The sequence below is a fragment of the Dendrobates tinctorius genome, unplaced genomic scaffold (genome assembly GCF_039654945.1).
Source record: "Dendrobates tinctorius isolate UK_male_01 unplaced genomic scaffold, ASM3965494v1 ptg000074l, whole genome shotgun sequence".
NCBI lineage: Eukaryota > Metazoa > Chordata > Amphibia > Anura > Dendrobatidae > Dendrobates > Dendrobates tinctorius.
This window is the reverse complement of record NW_027361742.1, coordinates 19,631,860-19,658,804: the sequence shown is the minus strand read 5'-3', so window position 1 is coordinate 19,658,804 and position 26,945 is coordinate 19,631,860. Positions and strand designations below refer to the sequence as shown.

General features: G+C 44.1%; 1 protein-coding gene across 1 annotated transcript in view; it reads right to left on the bottom strand.

Moving 5' to 3' along the window:
- Window positions 1–26,945, bottom strand: part of HMCN1 (hemicentin 1) — a 944,468-nt gene that overhangs the window by 640,680 nt on the left and 276,843 nt on the right. The window contains exons 23-26 of the mRNA XM_073582913.1: window positions 11,055–11,182; window positions 8,125–8,385; window positions 7,947–8,042; window positions 4,218–4,412 (exon numbers count right to left, since the gene is read on the bottom strand). Of these exons, the coding sequence (XP_073439014.1) occupies window positions 4,218–4,412; window positions 7,947–8,042; window positions 8,125–8,385; window positions 11,055–11,182 (680 nt within the window). The remainder of the gene's footprint in view (window positions 1–4,217; window positions 4,413–7,946; window positions 8,043–8,124; window positions 8,386–11,054; window positions 11,183–26,945) is intronic.

Below are 26,945 nucleotides of genomic sequence, written 5' to 3'. Positions count from 1 at the left end.
GTATTAAAATAAACGGGCCGAATAATATTGCACGCCCCACATTTCAGTTTTGAATTTTCACAAAAATGTAAAATAACCAATAAATTTCATTCAACTTCACAATTGTGTCCCACTTGTTGTTGATTCTTCACCAAAAATTTACATTTGGTATCTTTATGTTTGAAGCATGATATGTGGGAAAAGGTTGAAATGTTCCAGGGGGCTGAATACTTTCGCAAGGCACTGTATATATATGTAAGTCCACCTCTGGTTTATTACACATCATAAACCACTGTAGGCCATGTGAACCGACCTGACATATAGTCCATTTCAACCGCTGTTATACAGTGGGGCAAAAAAGTATTTAGTCAGTCAGCAAAAGTGCAAGTTCCACCACTTAAAAAGATGAGAGGCGTCTGTAATTTACATCATAGGTAGACCTCAACTATGGGAGACAAACTGAGAAAAAAAAATCCAGAAAATCACATTGTCTGTTTTTTTTTTTCATTTTATTTGCATATTATGGTGGAAAATAAGTATTTGGTCAGAAACAAGCAATCAAGATTTCTGGCTCTCACAGACCTGTAACTTCTTCTTTAAGAGTCTCCTCTTTCCTCCACTCATTACCTGTAGTAATGGCACCTGTTTAAACTTGTTATCAGTATAAAAAGACACCTGTGCACACCCTCAAACAGTCTGACTCCAAACTCCACTATGGTGAAGACCAAAGAGCTGTCAAAGGACACCAGAAACAAAATTGTAGCCCTGCACCAGGCTGGGAAGACTGAATCTGCAATAGCCAACCAGCTTGGAGTGAAGAAATCAACTGTGGGAGCAATAATTAGAAAATGGAAGACATACAAGACCACTGATAATCTCCTTCGATCTGGTGCTCCACGCAAAATCCCACCCCGTGGGTTCAGAATGATCACAAGAACGGTGAGCAAAAATCCCAGAACCACGCGGGGGGACCTAGTGAATGAACTGCAGAGAGCTGGGACCAATGTACCAAGGCCTACCATAAGTAACACACTACGCCACCATGGACTCAGATCCTGCAGTGCCAGACGTGTCCCACTGCTTAAGCCTGTACATGTCCGGGCCCATCTGAAGTTTGCTAGAGAGCATTTGGATGATCCAGAGGAGTTTTGGGAGAATGTCCTATGGTCTGATGAAACCAAACTGGAACTGTTTGGTAGAAACACAATTTGTCGTGTTTGGAGGAAAAAGAATACTGCGTTGCATCCATCAAACACCATACCTACTGTAAAGCATGGTGGTGGAAACATCATGCTTTGGGGCTGTTTCTCTGCAAAGGGGCCAGGACGACTGATCCGGGTACATGAAAGAATGAATGGGGCCATGTATCGTGAGATTTTGAGTGCAAACCTCCTTCCATCAGCAAGAGCATTGAGGATGAAACGTGGCTGGGTCTTTCAACATGACAATGATCCAAAGCACACCGCCAGGGCAACGAAGGAGTGGCTTCGTAAGAAGCATTTCAAGGTCCTGGAGTGGCCTAGCCAGTCTCCAGATCTCAACCCTATAGAAAACCTTTGGAGGGAGTTGAAAGTCCGTGTTGCCAAGCGAAAAGCCAAAAACATCACTGCTCTAGAGGAGATCTGCATGGAGGAATGGGCCAACATACCAACAACAGTGTGTGGCAACCTTGTGAAGACTTACAGAAAACGTTTGACCTCTGTCATTGCCAACAAAGGATATATCACAAAGTATTGAGATGAAATTTTGTTTCTGACCAAATACTTATTTTCCACCATAATATGCAAATAAAATGAAAAAAAAACAGACAATGTGATTTTCTGGATTTTTTTTTCTCAGTTTGTCTCCCATAGTTGAGGTCTACCTATGATGTAAATTACAGACGCCTCTCATCTTTTTAAGTGGTGGAACTTGCACTATTGCTGACTGACTAAATACTTTTTTGCCCCACTGTATGCACACAGTTCAGTCACTGACTCCTGCAAGGTCACACAATTCCCCATGCTCTGGGTTACCTGCTTAACAGATGCTCAGGCTTTCCCAGCCTGGATTTATGCATATATGTGCCTATATACATATACATACAGTATATACACATACATACACAGAATTTTCTTTTTCTATAAATCGCAAGTGTCCAGAATCCTGTAACATAAAATCAACTGGAATCCTCACAACGTCACCGTGTTGTTAAACATTTACATTTTTTTGCACACTGCGTTGTTGTAGTAGTCCACTATTAGACCCATACATGCAACCCAAATAAAGGGACCTGTTACTTGCTTTTGGGAATTCAGACTACCAAGCTTTTTTTGTCCCATTCTTTTTTTTGGACAGAACTTGATGTGCATTTTTTAAAAAATTGTTTATGTTACAGACACATTTACATCTTTTGAATACTTGTTCTAACCAATTTATGAACTATACATTAAACATGATCACTCTACGTTGTGTAGCCGCATTTTCATTTACATGCTGCATTTCTGGATCATGCAGCATTTTTGTTCAAAGGGGGAAAACTTTAAAAAAGGTTAAGTTTTTACAATTGTTTTAATAGTTGAATTTAACAACCATAGACAGACACCAACATTATACGACTGGCTTTAGGTGCAAATTGCTAACTATATGTGTACGTTCCTAGTAGCATAGAACTTTAGAGTAATGTACAGTACAATCCATTTTTTTTTTGCATGGAGGGTGGGAAATAAAAAACTAAATGTCAAGATTTTATAATTGTTTCAATAGTTAAATTTAGCAACCGTATGCACCACAATACAACTGGCTGTTGCCGCAAATTACTTTAGGGGAATGGACATGTATCTCATAACATACAGTAATAGTATTGTCAAATCTCACTAGATATTATTCACATAAGTGTACAAAACTGTAGATAATTTAGGAAAGGGAAGTAGGGGAAAAGGACAAGTGAATAAAATATAACTTTTAGTAATTATATTAGTTATTTAAAATAGTAGAAAAAAATAGAATAATCCACATTCACCGTATTGAGGATGTACTGTATATTGAGTCACTGCTTGGTTAAATAATTGTGTACTTAATAAAGCTGTGAGTCACTAAATTCCTGATTGGATCACTTAGGTGTAAGTTATTTTTATTTTATATAATTGAATCCCTGACCATTGTCCCCTATAAATTAAAATCCAGGGTTAAATAACAGCATATTTCATGTTCTGGGTCACGAGATGAATCACATCAAGAATTCACCTATAGAGTAACTATTTGCTTATGTCAGATCTAACTGTATAGTGATAAACACTGGATTCCACTCATTACCATATCTGTATGAGACTGATGTATATTGAGGCAGTGAAATAATGTATCTCTGCTATAACATAGATACAAATGACACCTAACTCCCAACATGCCGCCCGATGATCTGACATGCAGGCCGCACCTGATCTATATAGAACTGGCCATACCAGGTCTACATGCGGCTGATACAAAGTACGCTGCAGCTATGAAGCAATGTATCTCTGCTGTGACATCGATACATTTGAAATCCAGCTCCACCCACGCCGCCAATGGACCTACACGTGAGCCTGTATGTGGCTAGTATGAGGGACTGTGTATGGATATGGCAGCTATTAGGCGTAGTATGCCCTTGCTGGAGACCACATCGGTGCTTGCAAGTAATTCTTGCACAGATATACGTATCGCATGCAGCTTGTCAGGCTGTGCTATTGTTGAAGCACATGTTTCCATATTAGATTCCCCTATATAGATCACTTTATTTTATCTCGAACTGTGATTACTGCATAATATCCAACCTGGACATGTGTCCTTGATGTGCATTTCGCCAGGGTGACAGCTTTATCTAATAATATTGTATTTTGGGGTAACGTATGTTGTATTATTTTGGCAAGGGGGAAAAACACCAGTAAATATCTGTTTTCACCTAGCCAAATAGGTTGGTCATTAGTAAGGCCATATTTGCTCAAAAGGGTTTCAATACAGCTCTAGGAGACCTCTGAGGGTTATAGGGTTTATACTGGCTTTATGGTATTAAGATTCATGACAAAGATATTCATCACATATCAAATCTCTTGGAAAAATTTGGCAAAGCCAGCAAATTCAAATTTCAAATGGTTTAAGCATCTCTACCTTTCAGACATCTAGTATTTAGGACTCACTATTGATTTTGCACAGAGTGAAAAATTCCAAGTAACCATGATTCAATCCACAATGCAAACAGTACTTAATGTAAAAATAATAATTACCATGGACTTTCAGGTTGTATTTCTTCTCTGTCAGCCCTGCTTCATTTGTCGCCACACACTTGTACTCTCCACTATCATAACGTGTCAAGGAATTAATGATGAGCAATGTCCCATCCTTTGTAATGTTGATGCCAGGTTCTGTTCCTGTTAATTCTTTGTTATTATGCAACCATTTGATCACTGGTTTTGGAGTACCTGATTAAGACAATGCCAGAATGTAAATGAATAATCTGACTTAATAACTTCAGAGAAAAACAGTAGAGGTCCAAAAAGTGCAAAAGCTATGAACACCTTTGACATTTAAAAAATAATATTTACATCTTAGTGGATATTATTAGTTTAAAAAGTTACAAAATGACTCAGTCTGCAATCCTAATTCCTTTGTTCTACTTTAGATCTCCTAATATGCCATTAGACATCTGGTCCTAGTTTCAAGTTTGTGGGTTTGGCTTCATCTCTTCCATTAAAATATGCTGTCAGTGTAAGAGGATAAGCCGAGACAGAGTCAGCAGTTTCTGGTGCCCTTTGGGGCCTGAACTATCAGGAATGTCACCACTGTTGCCGGGGGAAGGTTCTTCTGTAAGGAGAGGACCTTTACGCTGGACAGCAGGGGGCACGGGGGAGATAAAAAGGACTGAGCGTGGGAAAGGGGTAGACTTGGCGGGAAAGCGACAGGAGAACAAGGAGAAGGTTGACTCCCTCCCCACTGCTCCGACTGCTAGCTTTGCATCTTTCAGCCCCCAGCGTTCTGACTTTTCCATTGACTGTGTCACTACCGAGCTGTCTTCTGAGACTTCCTTTCTGGATGACTCCTTCCCGCCCACAGTTGCAGGTAAGGTGACTTGCTCCGTTCTTAGAGACTACTCCAGAGGACAGCTCGTTGCCGTGGTCTGTGAGTGTGCCCACAGTTCGTGTTCGGCGCCATTCCAGAGGAATCCACACAAAGGACTGTTTCTATGTTCCAGCGCACTCAAGCCAATCGAGACCGGATACATCGGCACCATAGGGAGATGGTGCTTTTCGTTCCTCTGTAACAGAGCCAGAGACATTGTCCACGATTTGCAACGCCGTAGGGAGATATTCCAGCCTTTCCCCTACAAGAACTGCGAGGGATAAGTTACCTTTTTTCCTTGTACACCTTTTTCTCAAGCATTGTGTTTTGTGTGCAATTCCTGTCATTGCCGTTACTGATCCTGTCACCCTGCATGAAGTATTCCTTGTATAATAACCTGTTCAGTAAACCCTGTTAACCACTTCTCTGCCTCCGGCTCTTCACTACATCCAACAAATCGCTTCCCTTTACATCTGCTAGAAGTAAGTTCCTGGGTTCGCATGTATCAGTTTGTGAGAAGTACATTTTCATGGCTCATATGTTTCAGTAGACTTTCATGTCTGGAATATTTTATCTAATGTGTGAATTCCTTTTATCTACAGCCTGTTATTTCTGCTGTTCCTGAGAATATAGATGTTTTCCACCCTCTCCACACTTTGAACTGCGGTAAACAACCCTTCTTCCTCTCTGCTGCTATTTAAAACTAAGAGAAGCGATGGAGAAAAGCAGAGCGAGTGGTCAAAGACAGAAGCAAAGCGCTCACCAATCACTGTGAAGACCAGACAATGAAGAGGTGTCACTGATTCAGCAGTGGCATGATGATATGATATTGTTTTTATTTAAAGAAGACTTAAAGTTTTCACCCTATTTATTATTATTTTATGTTCAAATTTTTTCCCCTGTTTAATCTTATAGCATTTTTTCATTTATGGGACGTGTCCTCATAGTCAAACCATCCATTGCTAAATTACATATAATTGAACCTGTTATGCTTTAATCTATTTCCTGGCAAAATAGTCCATTATCTGACACATGTAAATTAATCATGAATTGTGAAAAACTCACAGGACAAGTAATGAAAAAACAAAACCATAAATCTTCAAACATAATATCATGTATACATGAAAACAAAACCTATGAGGAGCTATAAACTGTAAATTCTATTGATTTCTCCAGTAAGGAGGCTATAACTGTCCTTATAATAACTGGATCCCTTCATCAACATTTGGAGATTTGCAACACTGGAAATTTCTAGTAGTCATTGCACCGTTGGATATAATGGCGCTCTATACAGAATGTTTAAAGATGAGGACCTACAAAAGAGAAGTAATTTGACTCCCAAAATACTCCCAAGTAGGGTATTCTGTTCACTTAATTTTTTTTTTTCTCATTTGGTGTATGCACCGAGAAAGCTAGGCTGCTATGTTCATTTACAATATAGGTACAATATAGGTACACTTCTCCACAGAAACACTGTGCAGTATATCTTTTTTCCCACGATGGCTGGTCATTGACCAGTCTATGCCACAGTATGCCCATACAGTACCATATGTCAGAAGCAAACACAGGAAAATACTCTCAGCTTAATTCTCTGTCAAAAGTCTGAGTTCTACTGAAAAAAGTTTACAAATAAAAGTAAGCCATGAAGTGTGCAGCAAGTATTGCTTTCCTTGTGAGTTATAAGATACAAGGATATCTGGAATACTTTCATTTCTTTATCATCTGTACTTTGCCATCATAGCACATGTGTGTACTCTGGCCTGTAAAGAGAGTCAGTGTTGGGGAGTTAATGACAATATAATCTTATACAAGTCAAGATGCCATGTTAATAAATGTAAAGGTATGGATCTGAGGACATTGATTTCCATACATTCAAAGGAGGTTAAGCTAAAGAGATCTGTCACCAGTAATGAAAAGACTTTCTTACTGGAAGAGCTGTGAAGTGGAAAAAGTTTGCTTCAGGTGTTGGTTGAAGCATAGCATTGGATCCTTTCAACAAGTGTGGATACTTTACAAAGTAATTATCTAATTTAATAATTCACTGAACTAACATTGATCTGGCATCACAATGATAAGGAATCCAAGGGGTATCATTTCTCCATGTGGTGAATGACTTGTCAAGCCTGACATGCCAAGGTGAGGAGACTTAAGCCGCAATGCTCCTGTGGGAAATATGCAAATTGTCTCTTCAGAGAAGGCAAGGACTAGAACACTAGTGCCACCACCAGAAAGTAGCGATCTGACTTTTAGGGCTCTAGTCCTCTTTCTTTCTGAAGAGACAGTTTGCAATGATAAGGAATGGACATAGAATCCTAGAATGTTAGAGTTGGAAGGGACCTCAAGGGTCATCGTGTCCAACCCCCTGCTCAATGCGGGATTCACTAAACCACCTCAGACAAATGTCTGCCCAGCCTCTGTCTGAAGACTTCCACTGAAAGAGAACTCACCACCTCTCGTGAGAGCCTGTCCCATTCATTGATCACCCTCACTGTCAAAAAGTTTTTTCTAATATCTAATCTGTATCTTCTCCCTTTCAGTTTTCATTCCATTGCTTCTCAAGTGTCTATATGTGCAAATGAGAATAAGGATAATCTACATTGTGATATCCCTTCAGATATTTGTAGACAGCTATTAAGTCTCCTCTTAGCCTTCTTTTTTGCAAGCTAAACATTCCCAGATCCTTTAACCATTCCTCGTAGGACATACATTGCAGTTCACTCACCGTCCTGGTAGCTCTTTTTCTCTGAATTTGGTACAGAGCAGGTTAATAGCATAATATCAAGCAGAAAAATACTCTACATTAAGGATTTCAATCATGCAAATAACATCAACAGAAAAATTAATTTTGTTAACAGACATTGAAAACAATTTTAACTAAATATTTTTAAAAAATGTACCTTTTGCTGGGCAAGGAAATGCAACCCATTGATTGGAAATTCTTTCCAGGTTTGTTTTATCATAAGGAGGTTCCAAGTTGGATAAGGAAGGAGGCGCTACAATGCAATAGTATAGCAAAAAGTCATTACAACTAAGAAAAAAGGTAATGATTAGTCATAATTGTCATTCTTGCTTTACCTCGAATCTCAACTGTTATATTTGCATCGTCTTGGCCGATAATGTTACTAGCAATGCATGTATACAGGCCTGCATCAGAAAGTTCTGCACTATCTACTCTGAATGTGGTATCCTTCAGTCTTGCATCCAGTTCTAGGATTCTTCCATCTTTAAACCAGCTTGTTGTGGGTAGTGGTATGCCATTGCTTGAGCACGAGATTTCAAAACTTTGATGAACATTTGCTCTTATGACTTTAGGACCTCTTTGGATTTTTGGTGGGACTTAAGAATACAGCATAAGTACAGTTAAAAATCATGAAATCCAACCAGTAAAAATGGTTACAACACAATACATTTCCCATAGCATTTTTCTTGATCTAAATACAATAACTTTTGGATTGTATGTTTTATGTCTAATGTAACATAACAAAATTGCAACTTGACTGATGATGGATTTTAGTTTAACATGGTACATGATGGAGGTAGTACAGGTACCCACACACCTAACAGGAATGCACATAAATAAAGCTTATGAGGTGCCAGTAACATGGTTACATGTCGTGCCAGTTTATACTATTAATCAAGTCCATACTATAACATCAAGTCACAGTGATACTATAAGTTCAGGAGACATGCTCATCCACTCTAACCTCAGCAAGTAATGAAACCTCATTTGTCCCTAACATCACAAGCCATAACTGCAGCCTACAAAAGTGATAACTACATGGCATCAGATAATATAATGGCCAAATTATGCAACTTACAACCCACATCAAGATCATCTGTGAGGATGTGGACTGTCTTACCCCGTTCCTGCCCTGAAGATGTATGCATAAGTGTAATGTGAACAGTGTATGCGTTTCTATGTATCTGATGTTCATGCATATAATCCACTCTAGGTCAGGACTTTATGAACTGTGCCCATTATAGACTGTGTCCTGGACATTGAGGATCAACATTTTGGAAGAGGGGGGGTGTATGACACGATGTCCTTGCCTTGTTGAAGGTAAAAGACTGTGCTCATGGACTAATGAACAAATGTTGTGTGGGCCTAAAGTCCTTTGAAATAGGTAACCATGGACTCAGATGGATGCTAGTTGTGGGGTTCTGACAGAGAGGACTTTTCCCTTTAACCAAAGCACAGGAGGAGGACTTGAGGTGCATCCGTGAATATTTTGGCAGACTATTGTAATGCTGGCCAACGCGCCTTGGATGACAAGAACTTAAGCTCTTTTTCTGTGTTAAGTGCACTCACCAAGCAATGAACACTATGTACCTCGGGAAAGAAGCTATTAAGACTTTGTAAGTTTAAATATATTAGGACTGTATGGTTGTCTTGCAAGTTACCTGATGGTTGAGGACGGCCATGTGCAAAGAGGGGAGGAATGTGAGGATATGGACTGTCTTACCATGTTCCTGCCCTGAAGACAACCGCCGCATGCATACAGTAAGTGTAATGTCAACAGTGTATGCGTTTCTATGTGTCTGATGTTTATGAATATAATCCCTGTATTATAATGATGGTGTACCGAAAGAAAAGGGCAGTGTGGTCAGTGCATAGCAAGTCTGGCTATGAGTAAGAATAAGTGTTTGCATATAATATAGGTGAACAGGCAAGCCTGCCTTGCAGCATACTTTGGGTTACATAGAAAACAGTTACAGTGCGGGACTGGACCACATATGATTGGAGACTAGTGTTGATAAAAGGGGAGCACTTTCTGGCTATAGATAGGCGTAGATGTAAGGTTAAGCAAATTCACTATTAAGGTCAAGTGGAGTGGGCTGCTAGAGCCAACATGGGCCTATCACTTGGGGCAATGGATTGCCATATAACTAATCCGTGTGGATCCATCAGTTGGGCCCGGAATCTCGAGACTGATGTTGGGGTCATCAGGCACATCAAGCCTGCAAGGACTGCAGGGAAAGATGGACACAGACTATCTAAGGTGGAAGGTAATAAAATGCCATCGATGGAGAGGAATTCTTAGTGTTAGTGGAGTCAGCAGGAAAAGGGATACTCTATGCAGGACAAGTGCTAGTGCTGACGTAATGTCCGGTACCTAAGGGAAAGACTGTAACCTGTTGTGCTCTATCCCACATACTCCATTGTAATAGCCATGAACTGTTCAATAAACGTTTGACTGTTGAAAATCACTTGGTGACCCCTGGATTGTGTGATGGTTCTAGAAGGTGGAAGTCTGGAGTCAGCAGAGGTCTGCAGACCACAAGTCCACAAGTGCGTGTGATGCACCCCACATCTAACAGCACACTAGGACACAATTTTTCTGTAGGGGATCAGAGCATGCAGGAGCAGCAGCTCGCCCACGACTACTCCGTTCAGCTAGACACCTTAAACATCCTTGTATTGTAAGTCCTTGGCTAAAATCAAAAGCAATTCACTGAAAATCAGATGTATAACATACTACCGACAATAGGGGTCTGAACTTGTGGGATCTAATCACACAGGCAATCGTGTCACTGGCACCTTCCAAAAGATAATTTTGTGTGCATTTATAATACTGAGCATCAATCAAGGGTGTGAGTGGAGGTTGCAACTGTGCTACCAACATTTACCATTGTGGTTAGACTGCATTGACAGTATCAGTAAGTATGACCTTTTTAAAGCAGAAATAGATATTTCAGTATGTGATGCAGATTTAGAAATTACTTTTAGTAATTTTTTTTCAAAATTTGGTTAGAGTGCAAAAACTAATGGTCAGCATAAACACTTCTCATGTTTAAAAAAGGAGAAAAGAAGAGAGGGCAGCCTAAAATTTTCCTGTATCTAACTTTTTTCTCCATTTCTCAGCTTCCTTGTGTGAAGGTTTTCCAGATCCTCCTGTCCTCCCTGGCCTGGTCTAATATACGGTATTTTATAAAAAGACTATAAAAATGCAGAATTTTCAATGGTTAGATGAAGGGTTTAATTAAGTTAAAGAAACAATACTTACCATAAACATTGAGTTTTACAATCTGTGTTACATTTCCTGCTATATTGGTAGCAACACAAGTATACATCCCTGTGTCAGTGACTCTAGTTTCAAATATCTTCATTGAACCTGATGGAAGGATATTGTGCCTACAACAGTCAGAACCAGAAATTAAAATGTAATTTATACTATTAATTCTCTTCTCTAATTCAAAATTTAGTACTAAAGGACTATTTATTTATTTTGCTCACTTATACTCTGTTAGGCCCGTTAGGTGCACTTGTCAGGTTTTTCACATGGACCGTGTTTCCATGTCAAAAGCCTGTAGACATTTCCTTTTTCTTCACACACCAAATATGAAATGCGTGTCACACACATGCGCACTGATAACATATGGATGACATCCATGTGTGTGTGTCATCGATGTGATTCATACCAGAATGAAAGCATGCTCCATCATGGGAGAATAACAGTACAGTTAGCGCTGTTCCCAGTCGCAGAGTGCTGAATCCAGCTCTCATCATTATCGCCTGGTCTCCCTGCTATCAGCAATACCAGGCAACTCTGTTGAGAGTTGGAGTTGGCACCCACTGTTTGTGTATATCATATAATGAATAAATAATTACCCAAAAAAGGCGCTGGGTTACCCTTCATTTTTCTAACCAGCTGAGGGAAATCTGACAGCTGGGGACTGATGTTAATATTCTGGGAAGGGGCCAATAGCCAAGAAGGTTACCAGGATATTAATATAAGCTCCCCTATATTTACTATCCAACAAAGGATAAACAGACAACTTTGGGCTGCTATTATTAGCTTAGGAAGGGGCCATATATATTGGCCACCTCCTATACTAAGAAAATCAGCCCTCACCCACCCCAGAAATGGTGCATCCAAAAGATGTGCCAATTCTGGTGCTTATCCTCCACTCTTCCCACTGGACATGATGCCGTGGAAAGTGGGGTAATAATTGTGGGGTTGACGTCAGCTGGTTTTTGTTCGCTGATATCAAGCCCAGGGATTAGTAATGAAGAGGTGTCTATCAGACACCTCAATTACTAACACCATAGTCAAATTTAACAAAGACACAGACAGAATAAAATTCTTTAATTGAAACAAAAACTCCCCGACCCTATTTTACTCATTTATTAACCAGAAAATAAAAATAAAAAATAAAACTGATACACATCTTTCCACTGATAACACTGGTCAACAGCATTTTTGGTGCCAAAGATATTTCATCGAATTTAGGGTATTTTTGGGGTGCTGATTCTGAATATGTCATCAGTTTTGCCAGATTGGCTCAAGTTTTTGAGATTTTTGGTATCTTATTTATAGCACTTGTTGGTAAATGCGACGCATCATCTCATTAATTTCTTTGGATTAGTACTTGAACTGAGCAGTTCTCAATATAGTTTTGTGTTAATTAGTGTTCTAAAAGTTTGTTCATAGCTTGATTTTTGCACTAACTTTATGTTGTTGTCTGTTTTCCAGTGAAAAGCATGAACTCATCAAGAAGAAGTTGTCTTAACGATCCAGACTCATTCTGTTACATTTGTGGTGAATACACACTGCCAAAACATAGAAGAAACATAACAGACTTCGTAAAAAAAGTGTATTTTGCCTATTTTGGGGTTATGCTTGGGGACCAAGACAAGTTTTGGGCACCACACATAGTGTGCAAAGCATGTATCGAATTATTACGAAAATGGAGCAAAGGACAAAGAAAAAGCTTCAAATTTGGTGTTCCAATGGTGTGGAGAGAGCCAAAAAATCATCATGATGACTGTTATTTATGGTAAACACAGGTACAGGCACATCTTCACAATGAGGGACAGGCCTTCTTGCAGATTCCATGTTACTCCCATTTTCGTTTCTTATGCTTATTGAATCCTTGCACTTGCACTGCACAGAAATAACAGTCATCATGATGATTTTTTGGCTCTCTCCACACCATTGGAACACCAAATTTGAAGCTTTTTCTTTGTCCTTTGCTCCATTTTCGTAATAATTCGATACATGCTTTGCACACTATGTGTGGTGCCCAAAACTTGTCTTGGTCCCCAAGCATAACCCCAAAATAGGCAAAATACACTTTTTTTACGAAGTCTGTTATGTTTCTTCTATGTTTTGGCAGTGTATATTCACCACAAATGTAACAGAATGAGTCTGGATCGTTAAGACAACTTCTTCATGATGAGTTCATGCTTTTCACTGGAAAACAGACAACAACATAAAGTTAGTGCAAAAATCAAGCTATGAACAAACTTTTAGAACACTAATTAACACAAAACTATATTGAGAACTGCTCAGTTCAAGTACTAATCCAAAGAAATTAATGAGATGATGCGTCGCATTTACCAACAAGTGCTATAAATAAGATACCAAAAATCTCAAAAACTTGAGCCAATCTGGCAAAACTGATGACATATTCAGAATCAGCACCCCAAAAATACCCCAAATTCATTAAAATATTTTGGACACCAGAAAAAAAAATTTTTTTCGTTGACCTGTGAATCCATTAATGTCTATATCTGACGATAATCAGGATGATTTGGTGAGCAGTCACATCAGTGATGCGACAGCTCACCACGCCAGATGGGAAATACTGAGCTGAGCGTGAGACCCGCTGCCTGTAACCGACGGTAACTTTAATGACGTCACTACTGGTCACATGCATCCATGTTCTAAAAAAAAAAACAAGGAAAAAGGCAAATGGATTTTGTTTGCAATATAGTGCCCAGTGTCAGAAAGCTTGGTTTGCAAGCTACAAGTGCTTCTTACAAAATTAGAATATCATCAAAAAGTTAATGTACTTAAGTTTTTCAATACAAAAAGTGAGACTCGTATTATATAGAGTCATTACAACAGAATGATCTATTTAAAGTATTTCTTTCTGTTAATGTTGATGATTATGGCTTACAGCCAAAGAAAACCCAAAAGTCTTTATCTCAGTAAATTAAAATAATTAACAAAAACACCTGCAAAGGCTTCCTAAGTGTTTAAAAAGGTCCCTTAGTCTGTTTCAGTAGGCTCCACAATCATTGGGAAGACTGCTAATGTGGCACCCCAGAGTCCGGTTGCCACAGTGACATTGCCTCTCTCTTAGGGGTGATGTCATGCCTGGAAGCAGGGGGGTAATACACAGCATGTATTGCAATTCCTACTCCGGGCCTGAGGAGGGAGCTCTAGACCTCTACATCAGGGGAGCTGTTCTCTCTGGTTGGGAGGAGGAGTCAGTTAAGTTTGTTTGGCAGTTGGTTGGTGGAGAGGGAAGGGAGTGGAGTCAAGGGCTCTGGGGAATTGCGTGGAGCTGACCCCGGAGCGGAGCGACAAAAAGGACGCCAGAGTCCTTGGCTGAGTGGGTGCTGTATGCCCCGACAGCCGAATCTGGAGGGCAGGGGACTTCAAGTTCCCTGGCCACACCAAACACCTGGAGGCACCGCAGCAGACCAAGAGCCTGGGGCTGACAGTGAAAAGGCAGTGCCCATGATAGACTCACGCTATCTGCCATACAGGTTAAAACCAACATGCAGGATAGGGCCGCAGCTTAGCTACAGGCAGCATGGACTCGAAAAGAGAGTGCAGCAGGAAGGTCCCCAACGCCACCTGGCAGGGTGGACCCCCTGAATGCCTCCAGGTTAGCTGGACTCCTTCTGTCTTCTGCAACTGGTACCCCGGATTGCATGTTCAAGAAGTAAAAGGTAAAGAAAACTGCATTTCTCTGTGTCCCTTACTTATTCTCTGCACCCCAACATTCACCACCACCTGAACAGCCAAAAATATTTGCTCTGGGGCCCCGCTCTACCCATGGGGTTTAAAGACGAGAGAAAGGTTATAACACGGAGGACCGTGAAACCAAGTATAAACACTATAGAGAAAAAGGTCCTCCAAGGATGTTATATAAAATATTCAAATTTTATTAAATAACACAAAAAATAAAAAGAAACAGCAAACCATACAGAAAGTGGAAAATAGCATGACACTGGGTGACAAATATAAGAACTATAAAATGACTGGTATAATAATGTAGCACATGAGGGAATCTAAAACAATTCTTAAAGTGCTGGTGCTGCAAGCAGAAATAGATAATATTAATGATATAATCTCACATATTAGAGCCTAATAGCATGTTAAGTGAAGCCTGCAGTGACATTATGCACAATGAAATAGATGAAACCCAAACATTGCTGGTTTTCCCATAGCTGATCTCCTCAGAAGGAAATAAAATCCCTCCTAAAAAATAAATGATGTGGGTATAGAGAGGATCAAGTAAGGGAAGTACTCCTCATGGCTAGAGAATTAAAGCAATAACATATTTACCAGAATGAAAGAATCACCCAGGGTCCCCCTTAATGTGCGTTTCGATGAATATCTTCCTCAGAAGGGGTGCTTCACTTAACATGCTATTAGGCTCTAATATGAGAGATTATATCATTAATATTATCTATTTCTTTTTATTTTTTTGTTATTTAATAAAATTTGAATATTTTATATAACATCCTTGGAGGACCTTTTTCTCTATAGTGTTTCTACCCATGGGGAGCTGTACCATCTTTACTGAGTCACCATCAGCCCCAGTGGACCTGAACCACAGTGTCGGCCACGCATTTCAGAATACTATATAACTATCCCCCATTTTATGATACGGCCAGGGCCACGGAAACGGGTCACGGCCCTGTGAACTCCCCCAAAGAACTGTTCGGCCCGATTCCGTGTACCCCCCAGCCCTGAGGGGCGTGTCACTGACTTGACCGATGTCCAGAAGACATTCACTGACACACTACACAAGTAGGGTTAGCCACAAAAGGTCATTGCTAAAGAAGCTGGCTTTCACAGAGTGCTGTATCCAAGCATATTAATGGAAAGTTGAGTGGAAGGAAAAAGTGTGGTAGAAAAAGTTGCACAAGCAAGCAGGATAACTGCAGCCTTGAAAGGATTGCTAAGAAAAGGCCATTCAAAAATTTGGGGGAGATTCACAAGGAGTGGACTGCTGCTGGAGTCATTGCTTCAAGAGCCATCACACACAGACATATCCAGGCCATGGGCAACAAGTGTCGCATTCCTTGTGTCAAGCCACTCATGACCAATAGACAACACCAGAAGTGTCTAACCTGGGCCAAGGAGAAAAAGAACTGGACTGTTGCTCAGTGGTCCAAGGTGTTGTTTTCAGATGAAAGTAAATTTTGCATTTCATTTGGAAATCAGGGTGCCAGAGTCTGGAGGAAGAGTGGAGAGGCACACTATCCCAGCTGCCTGAGGTCTAATGTGAAGTTTCCACAATCAGTGATGGTTTGGGGAGCCATGTCATCTGCTGGAGTAGGTCCACTGTGTTTTATCAAGACCAAAGTCATTGCAGCCGTCTACCACGAAATTTTAGATCATTTCATACTTCCCTCTGCCGACAAGCTTATTGGAGATGGATATTTTATTCTCCAGCAGGACTTGGCACCTGTCCACACTGCCAAAAGAACCAATACCTGGTTTAAAAACAACAATTTCACTGTGCTTGACTGGCCAGCAAGCTCACCTGACCTTAACCCCATAGAGAATCTATGGGGTATTGTCAAGAGGAAGATGAGAGACACCAGAGCCAACAATGCAGACGAGCTGAAGGCTGTGATCAAAGCAACCTGGGCTTCCATAACACCTCAGCAGTGCCACAAGCTGATTGCATCCTTGGCAGGCCACATTGATGCAGTAATTGATGCAAAAAAGCCCCGACCAAGTATTGAATGTATTTACTGAACATACATTTCAGTAGGCCAACAATGCGGATTTTAAAATCATATTTCAAGCTGCTGTTATAAAGTATTCTAATTTACTGAGATAATGACTTTTGGGTTTTCATTGGCTGTAAGCCATAATCATCAACATTAACAGAAATAAACACTAATGAGTCTGACCCCAAATATACTTCAAAAAGCACCCAGAAATGGATGGAAAGAAAGTGTTGCAGAGTTCTCAAGTGAGCAATGAGTCTGGATTTAAATCCCATTAAATAGATCATAAAATTGCTGTTGGGAGAAGTCACCCTTCAAATATGAGAGACCTGGAGCAGTTTCCAAAATTCCATTTGAGAGGTAAAGAAGCTTGCTGATGGTTATACTTGTAGGAAGTGATTGACTGCAGTGCTTTATTTCAAAGCGTGTGCAACCAAATATTAATTTGAGGGTTCCAGCAATTTTGTCCAACCCATTTTTGCAGCTTTGTAGATTGATATCCAATTTTTCCATTTTACTCTGCTTTATTTGTGTTGTTCCAGTACGCACAAAGGAAATAAACATGTGTATAACAAAACAAGTGTAAGTGCAATTATTTACTGGGAGAAATATTTCATTTTCTGGATTAATATTCAGGATTGAGAGTCCTCAGTAGTTGATACCTTTTAATGGCTAACTGAAAAGATGGTAACACATTGCAAGCTTTCGAGACTACTCAGGTCTCTTCATCAGGCTAGACTCAATGATGAAGAGACCTGAGTAGTCTCGAAAGCTTGCAATGTGTTACCATCTTTTCAGTTAGCCATTAAAAGGTATCAACTACTGAGGACTCTCAATCCTGATATCTACTGGCTAACACGGTACAAAGATATACATCTTTCCTGTATCATTTTCTGGAATAATTTTAAGGATGCCAATTAGTGATGAGCGAATGTGCTCGCCGCTACTTGTTACTCGCCCGAGTATCACGGTACTCTGTGTACTCGGTGAGCACCAAGCATTTGCGGGATTACTCGATGGGAACTCGGGTCTCCGCCCAGCTTTTTTGTCGGACTTTAGAGACCCAATCACGATGCAGGGATTGTCTGCCAGGCAATACAATGCCTCAGCCATCTTTGTTTTGGGCGTGCAGTGGCTGGCTGGCCGCACAGCATCATTAGGGGTATAAGAGACCATATGCAGCTCTCAAGTCCAGCTCACCCTCCCAGACACTATGAGTAGGTCAAGAAAGTACTCAGTCTCTCATCCGCGTACACTGGGTTTGAACGCCCACATTGCCAAACTAATCTCGTTTGAGATGATGCCCTTTCGGTTGGTGGAAAGCACAGCTTTCCGCGAACTCATGGCCTATGCAGTACCACGCTATGACCTACCCAGTGGCCACTTCTTCTCTCGCAAAGCCATCCCAGCCCTCCACCATCATGTGAAAGACCGCATTGTCCATGCACTCAAGCAGTCAGTGAGCGGAAAGGTGCACCTCACAACTGATGCATGGTCCAGTCGGCATGGCCAGGGCCGTTACGTGTCCATCACTGCGCACTGGGTTAATGTGGTGGATGCAGGGTCCACAGGGGACAGCGGTGGTGGGACAGTGCTGCCTAGCCCACGGTATAGGAAACAGTTGGCTGTAGGCGTTCCACCCTCCTCCTCCTCCTCCAGAAGCGAAAGCTCGTCCACAGAGCGCAGTCGTACGAGCACTCCATCTGCAGCTGCCACTGTTGCACACGATGTGTCCCCCTATCGAGCAGCTAGTGGAAAGCGTCAGCAGGCTGTGTTGCAGATGATGTGTTTGGGCGACAGACATACCGCCGAGGTGCTGGCCGAGTACTTGAAGCGACAAACTTGAGTCATGGCTGGGCAGTGTACATCTTGAGGCAGGCAAGGTAGTTAGTGATAACGGCCGTAATTTTGTGGCAGCCATAGCCCTTTCAAAACTCAGCCACATACCTTGCTTGGCTCACACCTTGAACCTGGTGGTGCAGTGCTTCCTCAAAAATTATCCGGAGTTAACAGCCCTGCTCCAGAAGGTGCGAAGACTGTGCGCGCACATCTGCCGGTCGCCTGTACACTCCGTTCGTATGCAGAAGCTGCAGCGATTGCTCCACCTTCCCAACCACCGCCTCATTATCGACATTGCAACAAGGTGGAACTCCACCCTGCACATGGTGGAGCGGCTGTGCGAGCAGAGGCAGGCCATAATGCATTTGTGGGAGGATACACGGCCAGGCACTTTGAGAGCAGACATGGAGTTGACAGGTGTGCAGTGGTCGAAGCTGAAAGACCTCTGTAAAGTCCTTCAGTGTTTTGAGGAATGCACACGGCTGGTAAGCGCAGATGACGCCATCATAAGCATGAGCATCCCACTTATGCGTCTGCTCATGCAAACTTTGACGCACCTTAAGGAGCAGGCGTCTGCAGCCAATGTTGATGAGGAGGAAGAGGAGGAGGGAATCCTTGATGACATTCAGCCATTGTCTGCTCAGGGACCTCTCCTGGACGAGGTGGAGGAAGAAGAGGAGGAGGAGGATGATGATGTGGATGATTACTTAGGGGAGGAGGATGCATCTTGTGGGGCAAGTGAAAATGTTGGCGTGGCAAGGTCTGGTACAGGGTTTGTGCGTGACTGGAGGGATGTGGATTTGCCAGAAAGTGCTCCTCCAACCAGCACTCGCAGTGCATCATTGACACCGGGAACATTGGCCCACATGTCAGATTATGCCTTGCGGATCCTAAAAAGGGACCCCCGCATTGCCAAAATGATGAACGATGACGACTACTGGTTGGCCAGCATCCTGGATCCACGCTATAAAGGCAAATTACAAAACATCATGCCACAGGAGAACCTTGACCTAATATTGGCTAATAAACAAGCAACTCTGGTAAAACGGTTGCTTGAGGCATTCCCAGCACACAGCAGCGGTGATGGTTCTCACACGAGCCGTACGGGCCGGGGGCAGCTTGGCAGAGGTGTTCGTGGTGCACACAGCAGAAGTGGCGTTGGAGAAAGGGGTTTCATGACAATGTTGTGGACTGATTTTTCAAATACCGCTCACACAACTGGTAATACTGCATCGATGGAAAGTGACAGGATACAGCAGTTGTCAACCATGGTTACAAACTACTTTTCCTCCCATATCGATGTTCTCCCACACAGGTCATTCCCCTTTGACAATTGGGCCGCTAAACTGGATACCTGGCCTGAATTGGCACAATATGCCTTACAGGAGCTCGCTTGCCCAGCTGCAAGTGTGCAATCGGAAAGAGTCTTCAGTGCAGCTGGATCAATCCTGACAGAAAAAAGGACCCGTCTGTCAACCCAAAATGTGGATGATCTAACCTTCATTAAAATGAACCATGCATGGGTTTCCAAGGATTTTGTCCCACCTTCCCCTGATGACACATAGGGTGACAGAAAAATGGCTTGCTTTGGTCCACCTCTTCCTGGGACTTGACCTATTTCGCCTTTTGCATCAGCTGAATGTCCAACATCAACATATGCCACTTTCTAAAACTCCCTAACTGTGCTGCCTCCCCCCCATGGCCGGGGTCACCACCTAGCGCACGACACCGTGCGAGTGCCGTTGCCCTGGACAGGTGGGTAGGCCGACTCTTGGGCGCGGGCACTGGCACAGGGTCCCTCATAGTGCAATCAAGTGTCTCTGACGGTGGTGGTGCACACCCGCCGTCAGACACACCGCTGTACTATGAGGGGCCCAGTGCCAGTACCGACGCCCACGAGTGGGCCCCCCTTGCTTGGGCAGGGCCCCAGCATTTGCAATCTTTACCTATCCCTGCTCCTCCGCTGTGTAATCTGGGCCGTCAAATCCATACTGTGCCTGACACCGTCTGAGTCTGCCTCCTGAGACATATATTTTGAATGTGTACACTATCCATACATGTTATCCGGGGATACGGTACCCTTTCTAACCTTTGTGCAATCACGTGCAATCCATACTGGGCCTAACACCGTCTGAGCCTGCCTCCTGAGACATATATTTTGAATGTGTACGCTATCCATACATGTTATCCGGGGATACGGTACCCTTTCTAACCTTTGTGCAATCACGTGCAATCCATACTGGGCCTAACACCGTCTGAGCCTGCCTCCTGAGACATATATTTTGAATGTGTACGCTATCCATACATGTTATCCGGGGATACGGTACCCTTTCTAACCTTTGTGCAATCACGTGCAATCCATACTGGGCCTAACACCGTCTGAGCCTGCCTCCTGAGACATATATTTTGAATGTGTACGCTATCCATACATGTTATCCGGGGATACGGTACCCTTTCTAACCTTTGTGCAATCACGTGCAATCCATACTGGGCCTAACACCGTCTGAGCCTGCCTCTTGAGACATATATATTGAATGTGTACGCTATCCATACATGTTATCCGGGGATACGGTACCCTTTCTAACCTTTGTGCAATCACGTGCAATCCATACTGGGCCTAACACCGTCTGAGCCTGCCTCCTGAGACATATATTTTGAATGTGTACGCTATCCATACATGTTATCTGGGGATACGGTACCCTTTCTAACCTTTGTGCAATCACGTGTAATCCATACTGGGCGTGAGAACGGCTGGCGAGCTGTTAAGCAAGCTACAGCACCTGTGGTTTGCACACGTAAGTTTTTCATTTTTTCAGGAATGATGGTTAGGCCTAATTCCGGAACTGCAGTTGACCTGCACTTACTGGGAAATCATTGTTCGCGGGTAATAATTGTAATCAGTGATCCCCATCACTAACGTTGTTCAGCGGGTCATCTGCACCTGTAAGCGACAAACGCTGGCCTTTTCAGTGTAGCGCACATGCAGCCACGGACATGTAAGGGCATGACACACCAGTTATTGGCCAATCTCATGTTCCAGAGCCTCACGTGTCCCTCTAGTAAGCCGGACTCGGACCGCGGGGCATGACGGAGTCTCATTCGTTAACGGAATTAAGCTTGCAATGTGTGCATCTGTTCTGTAGCTGGCATGGTTGAGGTTTCCCAGGTGGAGTCGAATTTAACCGTAGGCTCCACTCCTGGTGGTGCCCTTCTGGACATTCCTTTAAGGTTCAGCTTTGCAACCATACTGCCCACGTAAAACAAACACTTTGCCTTCATGAACGCTGTTTGGAGGGTCATGACTCGTGGGAATAACGCCGCCCAATCAGTTAACCTGCTAGAGAGATCCTTCGTTGCTCCCAAGCATGACATCACACTCCCTAGGAGGAAGGTAATGCCACTGTGGCGACCGTACTCCTGGGGGCGACACAAGTGCACTGATGCCCAGCCACTGCTCGATGAATCTGCTGGTACATTGACCCAGACCACTACATTCCCCTCGCACGCTACACGGCCTGAATCTGACCCTGATGAAACTCAGGTTACCCTTCCCATATACAGTTCCATCTTACACGGTGACAAAGAGGAAGCTGCAGATGAAAGTGCAGGTTCGGCCCACCCGCCATCAGACACACCACCGTACTATCAGGGGCCCTGTGCCAGTGCCGTCGCCAACGAGTGGGCCCCCCCTGCTTGCTCAGGATCACAGCACTTGCAAGGTTGAAATACTGTGCAGTGAGATGGAAGATGGGGACGACGAGGAGTCCAGACTAGTGCAGGGATTCCCTAGCGAGGAGACTTATTTGATTGTTTTCAATGTTGGGACAGCAATTTTTGGGGAGCACGTTACTCTGGAGAATGATAGATGGGGCCCACCATACACTGGAACATTCCAAAGGTGGACATCAGACACTGGAGCAGCATTTACAGGGCCCATTATACACTAGAGCATTAGAAATGGGGCCCATTATGTTTGGAGCATTATTTGGGCCCATAAGACAGTGGAGCTTCATCCATGGGGACCAACATATACTGTAGCATTATGTGGAGCTCATCATATACTGTTTCAAACATTATATGGGACCAATGATTCTGTATGGAGAAATAGATGGGCCTCGTCATGAGATGTAAAAAGTGAAGTATTTTTCATTGTACTATACCGCTATTTCTCTGCCGTATCGGAGCATGATCATTGATGAGTTGTGGTATTTGTTAAAGGGCCCAGGGCACATGAAAACCTGGAGCCAGCCCTACCCCCCCCACAACTTTAGCCAAATAACCCCCATTTTTCAGTGCGTAACTTGTATTATGAAGTTAATTAAGGTTGACAAGCTTAAGTAAGAAGAATTGATGCTTTTGGCATTCAAATGGGCACTGTAGGTGTGTTTCCTGTCCTCCTCTCACTGCCGACTTTTATTCCCCATTGACTTACATTGGGTTTCGTGTTTCGGGACGACCCCAACTTTTCCCTATAATCGGACGATCTCGCTCGACCCGACTTTTGGAAAAGTCGGGTTTCACGAAACGAAACGCGACCCTAAAAAACCAAAAGTCGCTCAACTCTAGACAGTGCACAATACAGCCAGATCCTTTTCCTAGCACAGCGTGAAAATCCTGCAATTTTAAAGGGGTCCCAAAAATCACTTTTGAGTGCACAAAGAAATATTTAATTTATGTGGTACAGTAGAGTAGAATCATAGAATCATAGAATCGTAGAGTTGGAAGGGACCTCCTGGGCCATCTGGTCCAACCCCCTGCTCAAAGCAGGATTCGCTAAATCATCCCAGTCAGATGTCTGTCCAGCCTCTGTTTGAAGACTTCAATTGAAGGAGAACTCACCACTTCTCGTGGCAGCTTGTTCCACTCATTGATCACTCTAACTGTCAAAAAGTTTTTTCTAATATCTAATTTGTGTCTCCTCCCGTTCAGTTTCATCCCATTGCTTCTAGTCTTTCCTTGTGCAAATGAGAATAAAGTTGATCCTTCTACAATGTGACAGCCCTTTAGATATTTGTAGACAGCTATTAAGTCTCCTCTCAGTCTTCTCTTTTGCAAACTAAACATTCCCAACTCCTGCAAACTTTCCTCATAAGACAGGGTGTTAGACGTCGGACTTCCGGCGCTGCACAGCGGGAATTCCGAGCCTTGCCTCCGACGGTCTCCTATTCCTCCCCAGCCGCAGAGGAGCTTGCTCAGCAAACTCGTCGGTCCTGGCGCTCTGTCCAGACCAGCTCCGTGGGTTTGCTTGCTGCTGCCACCCCTGGTTCAGCTTTGGCAATGCATGCTGCTCAGCAGCAAGATCCTCCAGGGACTAAGTCCTCATGTCGGGCCACTGAGCATGCCTGTGGAGTGATCTCCCATTGGAGATCAAAGGTCATGTGCTCAGGTCCTGCTCGTGTTCGGATTGGCCCATCCGAGAAGCAAGGAGGATCACGGACGCCTGCGGCTATAAAAGGTTCGCATGGCCGCTCGGCCATGCGCTAAGATAGACTCAAATAGTTTGGTGTGTATGATGATGGATGCATGTATCTGGTGTCTAACTCATTATGAAACCCCTACCCTTTGATACGTCTGTTGTTAGGGTTTAGAGACTGAGTCAGCGCCTGCTAGTGGCTAGCCTGTAGGCCACAGTGCATACCGGCCGTCTGCACACTTGCACACGCCATTTATTTGATCCCTGTTGGTATCGCAGTCGCGGTGCCGGGCGCTAGCGGTCTAGAGGGACTTCAGTCCTGCTGTCTAAGGGCTGAGTTCTGTGACGTTACGCTAGCGCTTACTCTGCCGAGCTCTATGAGCGAAAACAGGCTACGGCATCTATTATTTGCAGTAGTGCGGCTCTAAGTCATAAGAGTTCGCCTCGGTACACCTTGGGTGAGATTAACCCCGTGTGTGCCGTTATTTCACCGCCATATCGCGTCCGCCATTACCGAGCAGCAGTTAACACCTCTGCACGGTGGACCCCGGGCTGTGAACGCACCTAAACACCATCTTATTATTTGGTGTGTTCCGCCAGCCCGTAACATTATCTTAGCGCCATGGTCTGGCCGATAATGGCGGATGAACAACGACTGCATAGGTACATCCAGCAGCTGGAGGGTAGGTTGGCAGCGCTAGAGCGTTCCACCTCAGCTGCGGATGTTACCTCGGTCGCCGTTCAGGCAGCTACAGAGGCTGTCGCTCGTGTCTCCACGGCCAGTCCTGCCCCGACCTTGTCCCGCCTCCCGCTGCCCGAGAAGTTCTCAGGGGATAGTGCTTCGTGTAGGGGTTTCGTGAGTCAGTGCTCCATTCACCTAGAGCTGCTGGCTACACGATTTCCCTCTGAGCGGGCCAAGGTGGGATTTATCATCTCCCTCCTGTCGGGCAGGGCCTTGGAATGGGCCACTCCACTGTGGTAGCGTGGGGATCCCCTGGTACAGAGTGCCACCCACTTCTTGGTCGCTCTGAAACAGGTGTTCCTGGGACCTCAGGTCACACATGATACGGCACTCCAGTTGCTGGCGCTAACCCAGGGTTCGTCTTTGGTCAGCCAGTATGCCATCCTCTTCAGAACTCTGGCCTCTGAGCTGGAGTGGCCAGATAAGGTGCTCATACCCATATTCTGGAGAGGCCTGGCTGATCATGTCAAGGACGCCCTGGCCACCAGGGAGGTGCCCACCACCCTAGAGGAGCTCATTACAGTCTCCACCCGGATTGACGTTCGCTTCACTGAGCGAGGGTTGGAGCGCTCCAGGTCCCGCCAACGCTATAAGTTGGCTCCAAATTTTGCCAGACTGCTGGAACCCCTCGCCCCACCGCCTGAGCCTCCAGAGGCCATGAAGGTGTCCCGCACAGGGTCCAGGGCCCGGTCCGTGCGGGTACCCCCAGTCTGCTTCCGTTGTCGGCAGACTGGGCACCACGCTAACCAGTGCCCACAGCGGCCGGGAAACGCCCCCGTCTAGTGGTTATCGGAGGGGGCCTACTAGACACAGCTAATTTCTCCTCCAAGCTCCTGTTTAAAGGGGCGTTAGAGTTTGAGTCTTCCACTCTGATGGTGGAGGTTTGCGTGGACTCTGGGGCGGAGGGCAACTTTATGTCATCTGCCTTCACTCAACAACACGCAGTCCCTCTGGTCTTGCTACCTCAGCCAGTCACCATTAGGGTGGTGAATGGGGCGACACTCCCGTCCCAAATCACCCACCAGACGGCTCCACTGAGACTCTCACTGTCTCCGTCTCATCAGGAGATGCTGTCTCTCCTTGTGATGCCAGAAGGTATCGACCAGGTCCTCCTAGGGGTTCCCTGGTTACGGGCCCACTCTCCCCACATAGACTGGTCCTCGGGGAAAATCCTCGCTTGGAGTAAGTCCTGCGAGGGTAGGTGTCTGAGGGACTGCATTCAGGTCGCTACTTCTGAGGTTCCTGCAGATCTCTCCTCGCTTCCCAAGCCATATCGGCAGTATGCAGACGTTTTCTCCAAGAAGGCGGCGGAGATCCTTCCGCCGCACCGCCCTTACGACTGTCCTATTGACCTCTTGCCCAGCGCTGAGCCTCCCCGGGGTTGAGTATACCCCCTATCTCTCCCAGAGACAGAGGCCATGTCGCAGTATATCATGGAGAATCTGGCAAGGGGATTCATTAGGAAGTCGGTGTCCCCGGCGGGAGCGGGATTCTTCTTTGTCCAAAAGAAGAATGGGGAATTACGTCCGTGCATCGATTACAGGGGACTTAACGCCATAACCATTAAGAACAAGTATCCTCTGCCCCTGATATCGGAACTATTTGATAGGCTACGGGGAGCGAGAGTGTTTACTAAGCTTGATCTGCGGGGAGCCTATAACCTGATTCACATCCGTGATGGGGACGAATGGAAGACGGCATTTAACACCAGAGATGGGCACTATGAATATCTGGTGATGCCCTTCGGGCTATGTAACGCCCCAGCCGTCTTCCAAGATTTTGTGAACGATATCTTCCGGGATATGCTTGCCACCTCGGTAGTAGTATATCTGGATGATATTCTTATTTTTTCTCCAGATATTGACTCCCACCGGAGAGATGTTCGCAAAGTTTTCGATCTCCTGCGGGCCAACTCCCTCTATGCCAAATTGGAGAAATGTGTGTTTGAGCAGGAGTCCTTGCCTTTCCTGGGTTACATCATCTCAGCCCAGGGTTTGGCCCTGGATCCTGCCAAGCTACAGGCGGTGATGGATTGGCAGGAACCCCATTCTCTCAAAGCCGTGCAGCGCTTTATGGGGTTCATAAATTACTATCGCCAATTCATTCCCCATTTCTCAACTTTGGTTGCACCCGTGGTAGCCCTCACCAAGAAGGGTGCGAACCCCAAACTGTGGTCGGAGACTGTCTCCAAGGCTTTC